Source organism: Pelecanus crispus, chromosome 21 (genome assembly GCF_030463565.1).
Source record: "Pelecanus crispus isolate bPelCri1 chromosome 21, bPelCri1.pri, whole genome shotgun sequence".
Lineage (NCBI taxonomy): Eukaryota > Metazoa > Chordata > Aves > Pelecaniformes > Pelecanidae > Pelecanus > Pelecanus crispus.
In genome coordinates, this window is record NC_134663.1 from 5,183,052 (window position 1) to 5,201,017 (window position 17,966).

The window sequence follows — 17,966 nt, forward strand, 5'->3', positions numbered from 1 at the left end:
AAAGGGTCCCTAAAACGGGCACGCGAGGTCCCTCCCAGCGCGTGCCGGCGGGGCCGGGGTCAGATGGAGTTTTCCAGGGGGCTGTGGTTGCTCCGGCGGCTCAGGCAGTTCCTCTCGTTCAGGAGGCTGGTGGTCTCGTCGGCAGTGGCGGAAGGTTCCGGTTTCTCCGGTAAACCGGCGTCCGGTTTAGGGGCGTTGCTGTCAGGGGACTGGGGACAACTGTCCATGCGGGAGGCCGTCAGGCCATTCTGGTATTCCTGCCGCGTGATCTGTGCCAGGGGAAAAAAAATAATAAAGGGGTGTGAGGAGCAGTGCCGGACCCCGCCGACGGCATCCCGGTCCCCGTGCCGGCGGGCACCCGCCTCACCTTGACGAACTGGAGGTCGGTGAGAGCGCGGACGCTGAAGTCGGCCACATACTGGGCGCCGGTGCCAGCGTTGAGCTGGTTGTTGCTGCCGCTGACGGGGGAGGAGATGGAGTCGGAGCGTTCGTGGTAGCTGAGGGAGGCCGAGCGGTTCAGGCTGCCGACATGGGACGGCGAGCGGATCTCTGTGGGGACGGGAGGGATGGGGTTAACCGCACTGCGGACCCCCTACCCCGGGGAGGGTCCTACGCCGAGCTGGGCTGAGGCCTGGCAACTCTCTGCCCGCCGGTTACGGGGTGCTGAGCCCCCGGTGACGCCGGCCCCGGCTCCGGCGCGTTGCCAGGCAGGGAGAGCCCCGTCCCACGGGCTCTGGGGACACGGAGCCCAGCGGTGACAGGGAGCGCCGGGACGTGCGTCCACCCCAGCACAGCCCCGTGCTCCCCGTGGCCGAGCGCTGCCGGTCCCCAGCTCTGCCGGGCAGTGCCGGATTTGATCCCTGCCTGTCACCTGCCGAATGGCCACCGGCCACGGCCAGGGAGTCCGGAGCCGTGCCGGCCCCCCTGCTCCAGGGCCGGGTGCTGCCCAGGGGACAGGGAACCAGGGGACAGTCCCAGCCCAAGGACACTGTGACTCCCCGAACCGGTGGGTCAGTCACCCTAAGTTGGGTTAGGGACAAGGTGGGGGTTACGGGGACGAGGAGGGCACGGTGATGTGCTGGGAAAGCCGGGGTGACGCAGGATCCGCATGCAGGGAGAGCGGCACCTCCTCACCAGCCAGCCAGCGCAGGGACAGCCGCCGCGCCGGGCCGCCCAGCCGGCGCCGCGCCCCTGCTCCTCCACCGTATCCACAGCGAAGGCAGCCGGGAGAAATCGGGGCAGTTACGGGGCGTGCAGGACCCTAATGCCACCGTAAACGGGGCCGGGTGACGCCGGGCAGCGGTGCTGCCCACACTGCAGCCCCATGCCGCAGCCCGCACCGGGGCAGGAGCCGCCTTTCCTCCTCCAGAGACATTTGGACGCGGGGCGAGAAAGCCGGCGATGCCGGGAAGCAACCAGGACGGCCTCCCGGCACACGGAGCCAGACGAGACGGCAATTAGCCATCCCGGCGTGGGGGACAAAACACCCGGTGCTGCATTAATGGGGTGGGGACGCCCAATACGGCGGGTTAATGCGGTCACAGCGGGGTTTGGCATGTCATGCAGCCGCACCGTTTACCTGTCAACCTGGCAAACAATGACCCTCGCTTTGTGGATGGGCGCCGGGGCTGGGCTGGGAGGGCTAGGGCAGAGAGACGGACAACACAACACACACGCAGAGGACAAGGTCAAGAGAAGCCTCTGGGCAAAGGAGAGGACGGCTGCGGGTTCCTCTGCCCCTCGCGGTGCCCACGGACGGGCGCTGGTGACCCCAAGATGTGAAGCTGAACCACGAGGGTCAGTGTCCGGCTGCTCGCAGAGCCTGGCAGCGACGGGAGGGCAGCCCGAAATCGGGGCTGCGGGTTTTCAGCCTCCGGCTCGGGCACGGACCCTCCACCAACTGCCAGACGCGCTCGGCGTGCGGGTCCCCGAGGACAAGCGCCAGGCGAGGTGCTGGCCACGCAGCCCCCCAGCACGGCTCGGGGGCACTGGTGGGGCCTCAGAGCCTCCAGCATCTCCTGTTCCCACCGGCAGCAATAAATCAGGGTGGGAGGGCTCTGCCCGCACCGGTGCCCAGGCGATCGGGGGGTGCTTACCAGATACAGGAGAGGGGCTGAGGGCCATCACCCCATAATAGGAGAAAGCCCCCGCTTCAAACTTCATGCATTCCTTGCCCGCCTCCACTTCCACCTTGCCCTGCAAGGGAGAGATGGCGCGTTAGCCACGTCCCGTGGCGCTGGGCTGGATGAGATCCCCGCCATCGCAGCTGTCCCGGGGTGACGGTTCACCCGAGGGACACCACGCGCGTGGCTGGCAATGCCACCCTGTGCCCCGGTACCTGCAGGATGAGGATGAAGTAGTCGGCGGCCTTGTTCTTGCAGTAAAGAAAGTGGCGCGGGGATTTCTTGTTCTCCTCGTCAAACTTCAGCTCCTGGATGACGTCGGAATATTTGAGGAGCCGCAGCAGGATCTTCTCCGAGATGAAGTTGGGGGTGAAGAGCGTCACCTCTGAGAGCGAGAGGGGAATTGGGGTCAGAGCCGCAGTCCTTTCCCTCTCCCGTTCCTCCAGACGACGGCGCATCCCCCCTCTCCCTCGGGATGGTTGCCTGGATCAGGATGGGCCCCATCCACACCTCCCTGGGGCAGAAGCCCACGGGTCCGGCCCCAGCACCAGCTCCAGGTCGCCAGCAAGGCAAGGGAACGGAGCCCACGCGGCTGCCAGGGAGGCGGCAGCGCACCGAGCCCAACCGCGTCGGCGCCGGGGAGCCATCGGTGCCGGCGTTCCACAGCCGGACCGAGCCCAGGGGGCTTCCCCATCCCCAAAAACTCACCCGTGGAGAGGAAGCGGTGAGCGGCCAGCAGCAGCTGCGGGGAGACCTTGACCTTCAGCTCGTTGACGGGGTCCTTGAAGGCCGAGAAGTCCCGCTTGTTCTTCTGGTTGCCCACCCGCTTCTTGCTGCGGTTGTCGGCTGTGGGGAGCAGGGTGTCAGGGGGGGCAGGCGGGACCCGCGGCACGCAATGAGGCGGGGAGAGGGGCCGAGCCCAAAACCTACTGTATGTATCCGACTCGTCCAGGATCTCCGACTTGATGATCTCCTCGATGACGTCCTCCAGCGTCACCAGCCCCAGCACCTCGTAGAAGGGGTCTCCTTCGCCCTCGTTGTTCACCTTCTGCACGATGGCCAGGTGGGACTTCCCTGCAGACAGACACACGGACGTTGGAAGGGAGACCACCCCGAGCCTCACCGCAGGGTCCCAGCACCCAGGGATGTCACCAGGACCAGCCCTTCCCTCCCCGCCACCCACCTGGACAGGAAGGAATAAAAAAATTAAAAAAAACCTGAAATCTAAACGAGCGCCTGGACCGGGCACTAATTCCCAGTGTAAAGACAGTAATTAAGCCCATGACAGCAGCGTCGGCAAGGCTCAAGGCACCTCTGTGCCGCTGTGGGCTGGGCCACGGGGTTCGCAGGAGACGGGATGCATCCCCGGAGAAGCCCGTGGCACGTCACTGGAGCGTGGCACGGTCCCGACGGTGCCGGCTGAGCGCCCATGGGCTGAGGGCCCCCCGGCACGGGGAGAACGACGCAGCCACGAATCGGGTTTCTGCCAGTGGCCCTGACCTCTCCAAATTTCCTCGGTGTCTCTGCCAAGCTGACCCGGGGCTCTCCTATCCCGGAGGAAACGCTCCGGACACCTGGTGCCGTAGCGACCGCCCGATCCCGGAGCCAAAACATCCGGGGAAGAGAGCCAAGGGCAGGCAGCCGCTGCCCGGCCGGCCCTAGCCACGAGCAGGCAGGTCCTTGATGGCAGGAAAACCTCCCCAGCCCTGAATTAACAACTCGCCTCGCTCCGCCGGCCTCACCCCGCGCAGGCAGGGTGCAGTTTGCCTTATTCTAGCTAAATCTGAACCGCTGGCTCACGTTGAAGCTGGTGTTGCTCCTGCCGGGCACCTGCCGAGCCTCTCCGTGAACCGACGCTTCTCCTGCTTCATCCCCAAATCGTGCCGAGCCATCAGGAAAAACTCCTCGGAGTAGAAACATCCACCTCTGCTCCAGGGAGAGGAGCCGAGCGGCCACGTGGAAAACCGCAGCGCGCCCAGGCCAGGCCAATGCACCCGCAGGACCGGTATCCTTAGCCTGGGGAAACTGAGGCACGGAGGAAGGCGATGTTCCCTCCCTGACCTCAGTGCAGCCCGAAATAAAATCACTCCTACCTCCTCAAGCGCACGCTTGCCCCCAGGCCAGCAGCAAGGTGCCCCGCTCGCTGTCCCGCTCCAGCACAAATCTGCCCTCCCTGACACTATCTGCTATTTAATTTAAGAGCTGGCGGCCGCAAGTCCCTCGTCGCTCAGGGAAAAGCTAGTTTTAGGGATGGGCACCGCGCAGCTCCCCTTTTTCTCTTTCTTCGGCTAAGCTCACGTGGTTCAGGCAACCCTGCTGCAAAAAGGCGATGCGCAGAGGGAAGAGACCCTAAAATGGTTGCTTGGGCCGAGAAAACCCCTTACCCATCCGCCTAACCCGCTCAGTGGCTCCTTTGCCGGCCGTGTGTGAGGCGGGGAGAGGCGAAAGGATCGGGGCCGCGGGGCCAGCCCTGATGAGTCAGGCAGAGGTTCCTCTCCGGGATGAGAGGCCAATGCTGAGCTCGGAGGGGAGCGGCCGGTGGCAAAGCAAACACAGCACAGGGAGCCCAAACTGCCGGAGCAAAGGGCACGGCGCCGGCTGCCACGGCATCACCAGCGGGGTGTGACGGGTCCCAGGCACCACCCCGGGACCCCCTTCGCCACGATGGTCCCTACGCGAGGAGGGAGAGAACCCCCCGAGCTCAGCGGGGAGCTCCTTCGCAGGGTTGCTCCCCACTCAAAGCTTCACGCCGGGTGGGCGCCGAGAGATCGGGAAGAGGCGCCGAGCCGAGCGCCGGACGTTGCTGCGGGAGCTGTCACCCTGAGATCGGCGTCTGGGACACCTCCGTGGCACCGCGGTGAGAGGTCCGGCTGCCGAGCGCCGCGATTAGGACCATCAGACGCGCGGCCGGTTGATTTTTCTCCTCTTTATCCTTTTGCTGGGCACATCTCCCGCTTCCGTTCCGGGTCCCGATCAGTGGGATGAGGGCAGAGACTCGTCGCGGTGCCACATCCATAAGGAACGGGGTTTAGAGAGGGACCTCAAAACCAGCCCAGGCAGCGGCCCCACAAATTGCCCGCTACTGACCCAAGGAAAAAATAAGGGACATGGGCGGCTTTGTAACCGGAATGAGCGTGCTTTAAATCCTTTAATAAGGATTCGTCGGAGGGAAAGCCGGTGCCAACAGCCGGGATAACTCCAGCTCTGGCAGCAATAGGACTCTGCTTCTACACTGCTGGTTTTTTGGAAACGGGGTGGGGCGGGACGGCCGTGCGCTCTTACGGCGGTTCTTGAACCGGCACGAGATGAACTGAAGGAAAAGCATTTGCCAAGAAGGTTTTTCACTAATCACGGCAGCTCCAAGACGATAAGATCCCGTCGTCATTCGCAACCAGACGCCGAGCCACGACTGTGGGGTGTTGTTCCCGTTGCCGGTATTTTTGGGTGGCAGGGAAGCACGGTCGCAAAGGGAGGCAGGAGCAGAGCTTCCCTCTCCTACCTACCTCAAAGATCAGCCAAGCTTGGACCTAGCAGCTCCCAAACCCTCGCCCAAGCTCACGCCGAGCTCTCGCTGCAGGAGGAATCATTAGATGCCCTAAATCTCGGCAAGATCTCCCCTCTGAAACGTCCCTGACCGCAGCAAACCGCCCGGCTCTCGTGATGCGCCCAAACCTCCGCCGGGCGAGCATAAGGGGAGCCAGAGGAGAGCGCGGAGTCACACACGGCTGAGGCTTGGCCTGGCATCACCCGGCACAGCTGCTCCACAGCCGGGCTCTTTATTTTATCCCGGCCCAGACGCAGGCAGCCGGTCCCATGCCAGCAGGAGAAGCTGGGGAGGACAGGAAGGTCCCCTGTCTGGTGCGGCAAAGCCCTGAGCGGGCACCCCGGGCAGGTCAAATCCTGCCTCGGAGCTAACACGGCCTTTCCCGTTCCCGGTGGGATCAGCCTCCCGCGAGCCCGGGTCCCGCTCCTCCTCCCACCCCTCCGGCTGCTCTCGGTTTTAGGTGCCGCGACGTCGTGAGTGGGAAGCAGAGCGGGGATGGGGGCCGGCACCGAGCGGTGCTCACTGTTCCCCATGGCAAGGGCCCAGAGGAGGGAGCCAAGCCCAAACCAGGGAGCCGAGCAATTTTCCAGCAGCTATTCAAGGGCCTCCGGGGCCAATAATTAAAAACAAGGAGCAAGTAAACACTCCCAAAGCGTTTCCGAGGCTGGCGCTGAGCGCTGGTTGCTTCGCCGCCGATAAAGCGGAGGCTCTCCCTCCCCGGTGCGGGCGCAGTGCCGTTACGCACCAAACCCCGGAAGCCCGGGTGGTTGCGGGCACCGAGCAGCTGCCCCCGGTTCGGTGCCGCGTCCCCGGGCGCCCGGTCCCCTCCGGATCGCGACCGCCCAAACCGTGGGGACCCCAGGCAGCCCCAGCATGGGCAGCTCCAGCCCTGGAGGGCAAAACTCCCTGGAGTTTTGTTTCCGGCACCCACTGACCTTCTCCGAGGGGAAGAAAGTAGCACCCCGGGGAAGCAGTGGCACCCCCCTGACCCCCTCACCCTTTTTGAACTCCTCCAGCATGGCATCCAGCTTGGTGTCGTGGAAGACAACGTGGACGGGGTGGTTGTAGAATTTGGTGATGGTTTTGAGCGGGGTGCAGTCGTCGGGGTCGACGAAAGCCAAGTCCTTGACGTAGAGGATGTCCATGATGTTGGAACGCTCGTCCTCGAAGACGGGGATGCGCGTGTAGCCGCTCTCCATGATCTCCGACATGGTGTTGAAGTCCAGGATGGCGTCACTGTTGATCATGAAGCAGTTCTGCAGCGGGGTCATCACGTCCTCCACCGTCTTGGTGCGGAGCTCCAGGGCTCCCTGGATCATGTTGAGCTCCTCCCGCACCAGGTCGTTGTAGGGTTCCGTCACCTTCAACATCTCCACCAGCTTCTCCCGGTTGTAGACGGTGCCGATCTCCTGGCCCAGGATGCAGTCCAGGAGCTTGCTGATGGGGTAGGAGAGGGGCAACGTCACCAGCATGAAGAACTTGGTGACCATGATGGTGTTGGCACCCACGGCCAAGCCGTGGCGGGAGCAGAGCGCCTGGGGCACGATCTCCCCGAAGATGACGATGCCGATGGTGGAAGCGACGATGGCGCCGATGCCGGAGCCGATGAGGTCATCGAGGAGGATGGTGAGGGTGGTGTTAACCAGCACGTTACCCAGCAGCAGGGAACAGAGCAAATAGTTCCCCTTACGGCGGATGGGCTCGATCTTACGGGCGTAACGCTTCTCCTTATCGGTGCCGCAGTTCTGCACGATGCGCAGCTCCATGGGATCCAGCGCCATGAGGCCCAGGTTGAGCCCGCTGAACATCCCCGACAGCACCAGCAGCCCGGCGATGAGGATCACCTGCAGCCAAAGGGGCAACAGCGACTTCTTCTCCTCCAGCACCACGATATGGCCGTCGGAGCCTTGATGGGGCAACCAGGGCTGGCCGGGTCGGCTCTGGGTGCAGAGGACGTAGGTCTTGTTCTGCTCGTCCTTGCGCAGGGGCTGGACGCGGACCCGCAGCAGGGCCGAGGTGTTGCAGGCCTCGGCCAGGCCGGGCTGCACCAGGAGGTCCTGGGAGCGCTCGGGGCAGGTGCCGTTGGGAACCGAGGCGTTGGCGGCGTGTCGCAGCTCGGCGAAGGCCACCTGCTCGCCGGTGCGAGGGCCCAGCCCCAGCCCGTAGAGGCGGAGCAGCACCTCGCTCCCCTCCGTGACACGGATGGGCCCGCGGGCCGGAGCCCCCGCCGCCGGCTTCGTGCTCTCCTCCAGCCGCATGCCCAGGATCACGCTGTCCCCGGACGGCACCGCCCCGCCGGGCAGCGCCAGCAGCAGCAGCAGCGGCGGCAGCAGCGGAGGAGCCGACGGGGTCCCCCCTCCGCCGCCGCCGCCCCCCCCCGGCCCCGCCGGGGCCCCCCCCGCCGCCGCCGCGCCGCCGTCCGCCGCCCGGCGCCATGTTGCTGTCTCGCGGCCGCCGCGCTCGCGGCCGCGTCACACGCCGCGCCACGCCCCCCGCCCCGAGGGGGGCACGTCACACGCAGCGCCACGCCCCCCCACGGCCCCGCCCCTCCTCCCCGCGCGCCTTAAGGGGGCGATGGCAGCGCGGCCCTGAGAAGGTGGGGACCGCAAAGGGTGTGAGAGCGCGGGGTCGCCTGAAGGGGAAGCAGAGGGGGCTGCGAGGGGCGGGGGGTGGATTCGGAGCGGAGCGAGGGGTGCATGGGGGTGTCACCTGGGCGGCGGTGTCCATTAGATGGGGGTGTCCCCGCGGGAAGGGGGACCAGGGGGCATTAGGACCTGGGTGAGGGGGGCAGAACCGGGAGGGGGGCACTAGGCTTGGGGGGGGGGGGACACTAGGACCTGGAGGCACTGGGACTGGGGGGCTCTAGGACCTGGGGGGGCAGGACTCAGGCTGGGGGAGCAGCAGGGCCGGTGCGCGCCAGGGGCCGGGGCGGACCCTTTAAGGCGCCCGGAACTACATTGCCCATCATCCCCCGCGCTCACCCCGCCTCTCAGTTAACAGGCATCTCGCGCGGCCAACCGACACGCTTCACGGCGGGGCGGGGCGGCCAATGGGCGAGCGAGGCGGGGCGCGGCGGCCAATGGGCGAGCGAGGCGGGGCGCGGCGCGGGCGGCGGAGGGAAGATGGCGGCGGCGGGCCGGTGGCGGGCCGGGCTGGCGCTGCTGGCGGTGGCGCTGGGGCTGGGCGGGCCGCGGGCCGAGCAGACGGAGGAGCACCTCAAGCGGGAGCACTCGCTCTCCAAGCCGTACCAGGGTGAGTGGGGCAAGGGGGGAGGCGGCGGACGGTGCCCGGTACCCGGTACCGGTACCCACACCTACGGTGCGCTTGGGCCTTAGGCGTGGGATCGGCCAGCTCGGGGCTGTGGGACCTGTTGGGCAACGCCATGGTCATGACCCAGTACATCCGCCTCACCCCCGACGTGCAGAGCAAGCAGGGAGCCGTCTGGAACCGAGTGGTGAGCCCGGGAGGAGCGGGGGGGGGGCGGGGGGCGGGGGGTACCGGAATGGGTTGGGGGGGTGCTGGGGGAGAGGGTCGGGACCGTGGGGTGCCCCTCGGGGGGGGGTGGGATCCTGGTGGGGGACCGGAGGAGCGGGTTCAGGCCAGGTTGAGGGGGGGGGGAGTGGGATTTGGGGGGCTGGGGGTGATATAGGGGGGCTGGGGATGGGGGCGAGGGGTTCGGAGGGCTTGGAGACTGAGCTGTGGGTGGGGGGGGTCCTGAGTAAGTGGGTCTGGGGGATGGGTGTATGGGCAGGACTGGGGGGGTCAGTGGGGAGGGGGGCTAGGGGAAGGGGGTTTGAGCTGGGGGGGGGTTGTCAGGGGAGCTGGGCAGGTTTGGGCCAAATGAGGGGGCGTGGGGGGCCAGGACAGCGGTGCGAGGGGGTTATGAGGAGGGGGCCGTGGGGTGGGGTGGGCTGGGGGGTTGTGGGGACACAGGGGGGTTTGGGCTGGGGAATTTTGAGGGGCTGGGCCGAGGTGGTGTGGGGGGGATTGGGGTGGGCCTCGGAGGCCATACAGTGGCGGGGAGCTGGCTGGGGGTGTTGAGTGGGGCAGGGGTTGGAGCTGGGCTGGTTTGGGGGCTGGGGGGCTTTTAGGTTGGGGGTACCAGCGGCGCTTCAGCTTCCAGCCTTTGGCCTGGCGATTCCTGCAAGGGCTGGGTCCCCACCATGTGAATTTGGGGGGCCTGTGCTGAGCAGTTTGGGGTCTCTCTTGGGACCACCACGGCCGGAGCACGCCCGCTGCCCCCTTTGCCGTGCCCACATCTCGGAGCGGGGCCGGTAAAGCGGCAGCTCGACGTGGCATGCCAACGCTGCGCTTAAGGTGTTTCGCTGTCCCCACAAGCCTTTTGCCCAGCAGACAGCAAGGCTCCCTTTAATACCTTGATAATTCCCGTTGAATTTCAATTTGGGGTTGAAATCGGTGGGGTTTTTGTGCCCTACCACTCCGCAGTGGTTTGAAAAATGCTCTACGAGACCAGAAGCAATGCGTCATGCCCAACTTTTATTGTTATAAAATATTGAGGGAGGCTTTTTTTTTTTTTATTGGATTTGGCTCCCACAAAATGTTGTGGCTTCCGAGCAGAGCCACCGGCCGGCTTCACAACGTTGTGTGAGCGAATCTGTTACAAGCTCGTCGTGTTCTGTGCCCGTAAGCACAGGGAATTTGTTGGTAGCTCAAGGAATAATTGGCTCGCCAGCAATTAAGAAGCTGGAGCTGCTCCTCAGGCTCTTTCTGCTCTTTTTATCGGGTGTGAGTTACTGATTTTGCTGGAGTTGCTGGTGCCTCAGAATTGCGTGAGTTCGGAATTGGTTCATTGGCTTTTTATAGCCTTGGGTAACGACCAATTCCCTCGGCTTAATGATGTCCCTTGGGATTAATTATTTTTGCTCGCATCCAAAATATAGGACAGCATGGTCTGTTGGCAAGGGAAATGGGGAGCGTCGGCACGCTCTCCGGTTTGGCGGCGCGTGGAGCTGCGGGCTGTTGCGACGGGGAGGGGACGGCACAGCCAGTTGTGGTCGTCCATCCCCACCGGCCCCTCACCCTCGTGAGCAGGGAAGCGGCAGGTGCTGGCACGAGGGGTGCCCTAATTTCACATCCTCGCTCCTTCTCTTGCAGCCGTGTTACCTCCGAGACTGGGAGATGCAGGTTCATTTTAAAATCCACGGGCAAGGCAAGAAAAACCTGAACGGAGACGGCTTTGCTATCTGGTACACTAAAGATCGCATGCAGCCAGGTAAAGCGCCGGCGGTAGCTGCTGGGGTGGAGGCCGTGCCTTGGGGGGAACGCGGCACATGCCACCTTCTCCCTGGTCTGTAGGCTCACGTGGGGAAATCGCAGCGACAAATTACAGCATCCTCTGGGGAACTGCAGTGTTTTGAGGCCTTTAGGCTGTGTTTCTTTCACCCTGGCAGGCAAAGAAGGAGTAATGGCCGTGCATGAGGCTGCCTCCGAGCCTCGGCACCCTGGGTTGGGGGTTCACGGGGGCCCTGGGAGGCTGGAGTCAGCTTGAGGGTAGATGGTTTTGGGATTGCTTTGGCCTGATCTTGAGATGGGCAGTGTAATGGGAAGCGTGGGGCCTCCTGCGCTGGGAGTCAGCTCCTTTAAAAAACAGACTACGGAGGGAGCTCGATCCTTGACCGGCAAAGGGTAGGGGATTTCATCTTGCCCTCTGACTTCCCTGCCTGGAGGATCTGTGGGCTTGATTAACTCAAGGCTGTGTGGAGTGCTCAGCTCTGCCTCTGGCCTCCAAAGAGGTGATGCAGCTCCGTCCTACAGAAGCAGGTGGAAGCTGGGGCAAAAAGATCCCTCCCCACTGATCCCCCCATCACAGTGTCCGACCCGGCTCTCCCTGCCACAGTGACCTTAACAAGCCTTCACGTGCCCTGACCCTGTACACCCTCCCAACTCGACTCGTGCATGGGTTTTGACGCAGAATTACGTGACTTGAAGGTAAATTTGCCCCTGTGTAGTCTGGAGAGTGCCTGCCTCATTACCTGAGGCAGAGAACAACACGAAGGGATGGGTAACAAACCTTTTGCAACGCCTGCCTGGCCTTGCCACCCTTATTCAGAGCCTCTCCTTCCTTCTAGGACCTGTCTTTGGAAGCAAGGATAACTTCCTGGGCCTGGGAGTGTTCGTGGACACCTACCCAAACGAGGAGAAGCAGCAGGAGGTGAGCTAGGAAGGATAAACGGGACTGTGCTGCTTGCCAGCTGCCTGCAGAGCGTGGCACGGGCAGCACCGAGGTTATGGCTCGCGTCGCCGCAAACGCAGCTCTTCATCGGCACGGTGCGATCTTTTTTGAGCTCTTAAATCACAGACCAGCTATTACTCTGCTTCCTCTCTGCTGCCTTTCTCCACCATGCTCTGCGTAGTTGGTTTTTCTCCCTAGCGAAGCAATAAATCTTCAGAGACGTGAAGAGCTGCAGGGTAGTTTTGTGGTCAGCTTTACCCAGAGAAAAAGCTTTCAGGGCAGGAGGAAACTAGCTGCTGATACCACCTCTGCGTTCTGAGCTCCTGTGCTTTCTGGAGGCTGCCAACAAGTAGCGCTTGAGGTGAAGCTGCACCAAGGGCATGTGCTTTGTAAACCTCGAGTAGAGCGGTACTGCAGCTGCCAGCCCAGGCCTGCCTGCGCGGCAGGGCTGTTTCACGGCAGCTAGCTGGCAGGAGGCTTTCCCTGCTCACGGGGCTGCGGCGTGCCTGCGCTCTGCCTCTGGGAAAGATGCCCGTCTAAAGACCTTTGCGTTCCTGATGCGTCTTGTTATTTGTTTGGGGTTTATTGCTGTCCGTTCCTGTGGAGAAGGGAGTGCAGAGACAGTTAAAACCAGGCCCTTCCCACCCTGGTGCTGGAATTGGTTTCATCACTCCAAAACCAAAGCCGGACACTTTCTTAATTCTAACTTCCCCTAAAAAATAGGCACTATTTTACCACAAGATCTTGGCACTAACCCCACCACCCCGCAGGACCCCCTTCATCCCGGGGAGAGAGACAAAAGGGCGCCGTTGGGATGCGCCCTGACCTCAGAGCTGCCGAGCAAGCGTTGAGCAACTACCGGCTTTTGTTCGAACACCCAAAGCAGCCGGCTCTGGCGCGGGGGTGGACTTTGTGCTCGTAAAAGCCTTTCCAAGCCGCCTGGCGCCGCGCTACCGGCAGCGCTCGGGGATTAGCGTTGTGTTGGATGGATCCTCTTGATTTGCAGGGTGGCAGCTCTGCTTTTGTGGGGTAAAGGGACACATGACGGGTCTTATTTAACAGAAATAATCAGTGGAATGTAGGTGTCTGGCTTCCCAGTGCAGTCTGCAACTGGAGGGGGCTGCCCTCCTCTGATCAAGTGCCGAGGAGGGGAAGAGATGGAGATGCTGATCAGCCAGTTGCTGTGGGTTCACGGCTGCTTTCTCTCACCTTTAAAAGGATGAAGAGAAGTGTCTTGAGCTCGAGGGACAGGTTAGTTGTGGGTCCCTGGCGAGCGGTCATGTCCCCCATTGGGTGCTGGCTTTTGTGCGAGGGAGGTGCTGCGTGACAAGGAGGAGAAATTAGAGTTTAGAAATTAGAGTTTAGATTGGGTATTAGGAAAAATTTCGTCATGGAAAGAGTGGCCAAGCACTGGAACAGGCTGCCCAGAGAGGTGGGGGAGTCCCCATCCCTGGAGGGGTTCAAAAAACGGGCAGAGGTGGCACTTTGGGACATGGTTTAGTGGGCATGGGGGTGTTGGGTTGATGGTTGGGCTGATGATCTCAGAGCTCCTTTCCAACCTTAACGATTCCTGGTTTTTAATTTCATTAAAAAATAATCCAGCCACCAAGCCAGGAAACATGAAATTATTACTCTTCCCTTAATTGGTTTAGTGACAGACTTGGCAGTGTTAGGTTAATGGTTGGGCTGGATGACCTTAAAGGTCTTTTCCAACTGAACGAGTCTATGATTCCATGATTAAATGCCATACGTGACACTTGACGTGCCTTTCGCTCACCGGTGCCGTTTCCTAGCCGTGTGTCCCGGGATTCAGCATGTAACACCTAAACCTCTCTCTGCTTTAGTCTCCGCTAAGCCGATAACGCGCTGAGCTCTCTAGGGAGGAAGTTTCCAGGTGGCAGGTTAATACTAAACTCTGGTCTGTGACCGTCTTGCTTCTGTGCTCTTTCTTGCTTTGCGATAACCCTGGACTGGCAGGCTCAGAAGAGGAGGTACAGCCCGGGAAATCAGGTACTTGCCCTTGCTGACCTACCCATTTCCAAGCTGTCGGGTTTCACCTTGGCTCACAGTTGAGGAATTCCTTCCTCCGAGCTCCAGAAGTCCCTGTGTGAGCCCAGAAATCCCTGTGTGAGCTGGGAGACTGCATGGAAACCGCCTGTCCTCCATCCCGGATGCCTGGGAGCTGAGGCTGAGCCCGAGGAAGGCTGGGGAATGAAGTGGGATCATGCCGTTGTCTTGTTGAGATGGATTCTTGAGGGGGTGAAGGAGTTTGGGGTCCATAGCGCTGTTGTGGCTCTTGACCCTGGCAGTGTGCTGGCGGGCATAGGGCTTTTGGTAGAGCCGAGCTGTGGCCGGCGGGGCGAGAGCAGAAATTCACCCCCAGCCTTGTTCCCCCCCTGCAGCGCGTCTTCCCCTACATCTCGGCCATGGTGAACAACGGCTCTCTCACCTACGACCACGACCGGGATGGGAGACCGACGGAGCTGGGGGGCTGCACGGCCATGGTGCGCAACCTCAACCACGACACCTTCCTGGTGATCCGCTACGTGAAGAGGAGACTGACGGTGAGTGCTGCCTGCCCGGGCAGAGCTGGCAGCGGGGCCACGGCGGGGCTAAGGGAGCTGCTTCTTCCGCAGGTGTTGATCGATATTGATGGTAAGCACGAGTGGCGAGAGTGCATCGACGTGCCGGGCGTGCGCTTGCCCCGCGGGTACTACTTTGGGACCTCTTCTGTCACCGGAGACCTGTCAGGTACTGCCCCGGGGTCCCCAGCCTTGTTTCCCAAGCAGCTCTGGCAGCTCCTGCGCAGCTTTGGGTGTCTGGAGGTGCAGCTCGGTACCTGGTAGGGCTTAATAGAAGCACGTGAGGACCTTTCTATGCTTTAAGCACCCCTGAGCTGTGAGTGGGAGCCTTGTTTTTTATCTTGCAGCAACTCCTGAGGAGACAAAAGCCCGGTCTGGGCATGTTGCTTCCCCGAGATGCTTTGTTTAGGCAGCGCTTCCCACTTTCCTGGAGCTCCCTGTGGGGCCGCGGCCCAACCTCAGCCAGCCTCTCTTAACGACACGGCGGCGAGGTGGCTCTACCGGCTTAGCCGGAGGGTCTGTCTCCAAAACATGCGCCTTGGGAGGGGTAAAAACAGGACGAGCCTGAAAGAATTCTCCTCCTGTACTTTCCTGCCGCAACCTGTGGTGCCTGAGTTAGCCCCGAGGGCAACGCTGAAAAGAACTGCTGTCACTGCAAACGCCCTGGGTGTTACGGCCAAGCCACGATGCTTGCTTCTGCTCTCTGATGCCGGCTCCGGGACACGCCTGGGTGTATTTTGCTTTGGATTTCATAGCCCGAGAGCTATCACCTGCCCGTTACTGAGGGAGGTACCAGCCAGGCGCACCTGGAAACAGTGGCGCAACGTGGGCTGATGTAAACTGGGGTTTGCAGAGAGCTAAAGCTAAAGCCCTCCACCTTCCTCTGCATAATCCTTCTCTACCGGCGCTGGTCAAGGTGCTGTGAGGCCTGACTACCCTGCTGTGCCTCTCTTGGCAGGTTTTAAGCTTGATTTTTTAGTTACGCCTCTACAAAAGCGCATTGATGGCCGGTGTCTGGGCCCATTGTTGGCTCCAACAAAAGTTCCTTTTCTCTCTCAGATCTCTGCCCGGTGCCTGGGGAGCTGGCAGGCTGGCGTGGAGCGCTCGCCTTGTCCTGCTAATCGCTCCGCCATCACAAGCAGAGGAAGTAGGGCCACGTGAGGCCAATGCTAACACATTCCCTTTGGGTGGCCGAGTAGTTTTTGAGTCAGATGATCTCCCGGTCCGGGCTGTTGTATTTTATTTTAAGTAGCTTAAAGGTTCCTTTTGTGGTCAAAAAACGGGCAGACATGGTTTAGTGGGCATGGTGGAGTTGGGTTGATGGTTGGACTGATGATCTTAGAGGTCCTTTGCAATCTTAACGATTCCTAGTTTTTACTTTCATTATAAATAATCCAGCCCCCAAGCCAGGAAACATGAAATTGCTGCTCTCCCCTTAACTGGTTTAGTGGTGGACTTGGTAGTGTGAGGTTACTGGGTGGACTGGATGATCTTAAAGGGCTTTTCCAACCTCAACGATTCCATGATTCTATGCTTTGGCAGAGGGCCCTGCGCTGGGGCGCAGCTCTCGGCCCGGCCTAGACCCTGCCCTGCGGAGGTGAGTTTTCCCTCCTTGGGAGGGGAGAGCCAGCGCCTTCACCCCACGCGATAACATCCCATGGTGCTGCCTGTGGCACTCGAATCCCCGGCCAGAGCCGTGTTTATCGGTGACACCTGGGGACACGTTTCTGCTCTGCTTCCAGACAACCACGACATCATTTCGCTGAAGCTTTACCAGCTGACAGTGGAGCGGACGCCGGAGGAGGAGAAGCGGGACAGAGAGGTGTATCTGCCGGTCGTGGACAACCTGAAGCTGCCGGGACGTGAGTAGGAGCTGCCGGCCTCGTGCAGGGGAAGGTGGGACCGGCAGGGATTTGGGGGGGACCTGCAGCTGTGGTGCTTGCGGAGCAGAAACCGCGTCATCTCGCTGGCAAAGCAGCCGAGCTCCAGCCGGAATTAGGAGATCCGTGCCACGTTTCTCCCACTGATGGTTGGTTTTGCCCGCTGTGTGACACAACCGGTGTCACAGCCCGTCTCTGTTTGGTGTGGGCGTTGCGGGCACGCGAGTGCTCGCCCTTAGAGAAACGCTCCCCTCCGGGAGGACCCCGACCTGCCGGGGTAGGCATCTCCGCTCCGCTTTGGTCGTGCCATGACCAAAATGGGGTGTGCTGGTCCGCTGGAAGCTCATGGAGGTTTGAACCTCGACGGTGTCATCTCCCCTCCAGAAATCCCCCTGCAGAACCATCCGCGAGCGCCTTGTGTGCCCTGAGGTCTCACAGCTCGAGCCCTCACAATGAGCTGGGCCCAAAAGTTTTGGGAAGCCAAGCCCTGGGGTGGTGTGAGCCTGGCAGGGTGCGCCTGGGGTTACCGGTGGGGCGGTGTGGGGCGGTTAAACCCCCCCGGTGCAGGCAAATCTCAGCTGGGTTTCGGGGCGCTGGGCTCTGGGGGCTCATGGGCTGTTTTTCTTCCTCTGTCACGCAGTGGAGGCACCGCTGGAGCCCATGAGTGGCCTGGCTCTCTTTTTAATTGTCTTCTTCTCCCTCGTTGCCATCGTTTTTGCCATCGTCATTGGAGTTATTGTCTACAACAAGTGGCAGGAGCAGAGCCGGAAACATTTCTATTGACTTGGGAACCCGCTCCCTGGGTTGGCCTGTTGCTAGCCCTTGCTAGCCACGTCCTGACTCCCACCTGTCCCAGACTGGCCAGAGCGAGATGGACTGACCCTTGCAGCAGGGACCCTCGTGTCCCCCTGACAACCCCACCGGGGACGGCCACTGTTTCTTACCGGACTCCGGAACTCCCACACCGTTCCCAATGGGAGCGGAAGGTGCCTGGCGTGGCGTTTGACGGACCGGGAGCCGAGCGCCGTGGGGCCGGACCTGCCATCCCCTGAAGGAGCTTTGCTTTGTGAGTTTTTTCGCGAGGACGGGCTGTGCTGCGGGGTGCTGAGCCCTCTCTCTGCCATCCGGGGAGCCCGAACGCGGGCAGAAGTCGCCCCCTCAGCTGTGAAATCCCGGCTGAGGGACGCCAGCGAGCGCCTGCTTTCCTCGCCAGACTCTACGATAACCCCTTGCAGTGTTACCGTAACCCTCGCAACCCCTTGTCTCGAACGGTTTCATTTCCAGGAGGGATTTTCCAAGCTGTTCATCCCGCTCCGGCTGCTTTCCATCGCCTGCCTTAGGTTGTCTTTGGAGACCAGACTGCTTTTCTTTGCTATTTGAATTCCCCCGCTGCCGTGCAACCCCTCTCTGTCCCGTGGGTCGCCGAGGTTTGGTGTTTTGGGGCAGGGGATGCTGGCAGCGAGGCAGGTCGAGCTGGGAACCCGCCAATCCCCGCCGCGAAGCTGACCTGGGGCAGCCCCTCGCTTGCAGCCCCCTCCTCGGTTCGGGGTGGGGGTGTAACGCTGCCTTCCCCATTTCTAACAACTGTTTGCTGCTGCATCGCGGGGCTCGGCCCCTCTCCCCGCTCCGTAGGGCCGCTGCCGA

The 17,966-nt window shown here is 61.9% G+C and overlaps 2 protein-coding genes across 4 annotated transcripts; one reads left to right on the top strand and one right to left on the bottom strand.

The window, feature by feature from the left end:
- On the bottom strand, positions 1–8,103 carry CNNM4 (cyclin and CBS domain divalent metal cation transport mediator 4). Its single transcript, XM_075723939.1, is given in 8 exon segments — positions 1–269; positions 368–549; positions 2,097–2,196; positions 2,339–2,508; positions 2,832–2,969; positions 3,054–3,197; positions 6,665–8,042; positions 8,044–8,103. Coding segments are annotated over 8 exon segments (2,382 nt in total). The 3' UTR covers positions 1–59.
- A 686-nt stretch (positions 8,104–8,789) lies between these two features.
- Positions 8,790–17,819, top strand: LMAN2L (lectin, mannose binding 2 like). Of its 3 annotated transcripts, XM_075723979.1 has the most exons (9): positions 8,790–8,919; positions 9,003–9,121; positions 10,783–10,900; positions 11,757–11,839; positions 13,838–13,870; positions 14,263–14,424; positions 14,497–14,611; positions 16,185–16,304; positions 16,963–17,819. In XM_075723979.1, exons 1-9 carry the CDS (start codon positions 8,790–8,792, stop codon positions 17,103–17,105), a joined length of 1,023 nt encoding a protein of 340 aa, XP_075580094.1. In that variant the 3' UTR covers positions 17,106–17,819. The 3 variants fall into 3 exon arrangements, with proteins under 3 accessions (XP_075580094.1, XP_075580093.1, XP_075580095.1); XM_075723978.1 differs by lacking the exon at positions 13,838–13,870; XM_075723980.1 differs by lacking the exons at positions 9,003–9,121; positions 13,838–13,870 and having other exon boundaries at positions 8,886–8,919.
- The last annotated feature ends 147 nt before the right edge of the window (positions 17,820–17,966 follow it).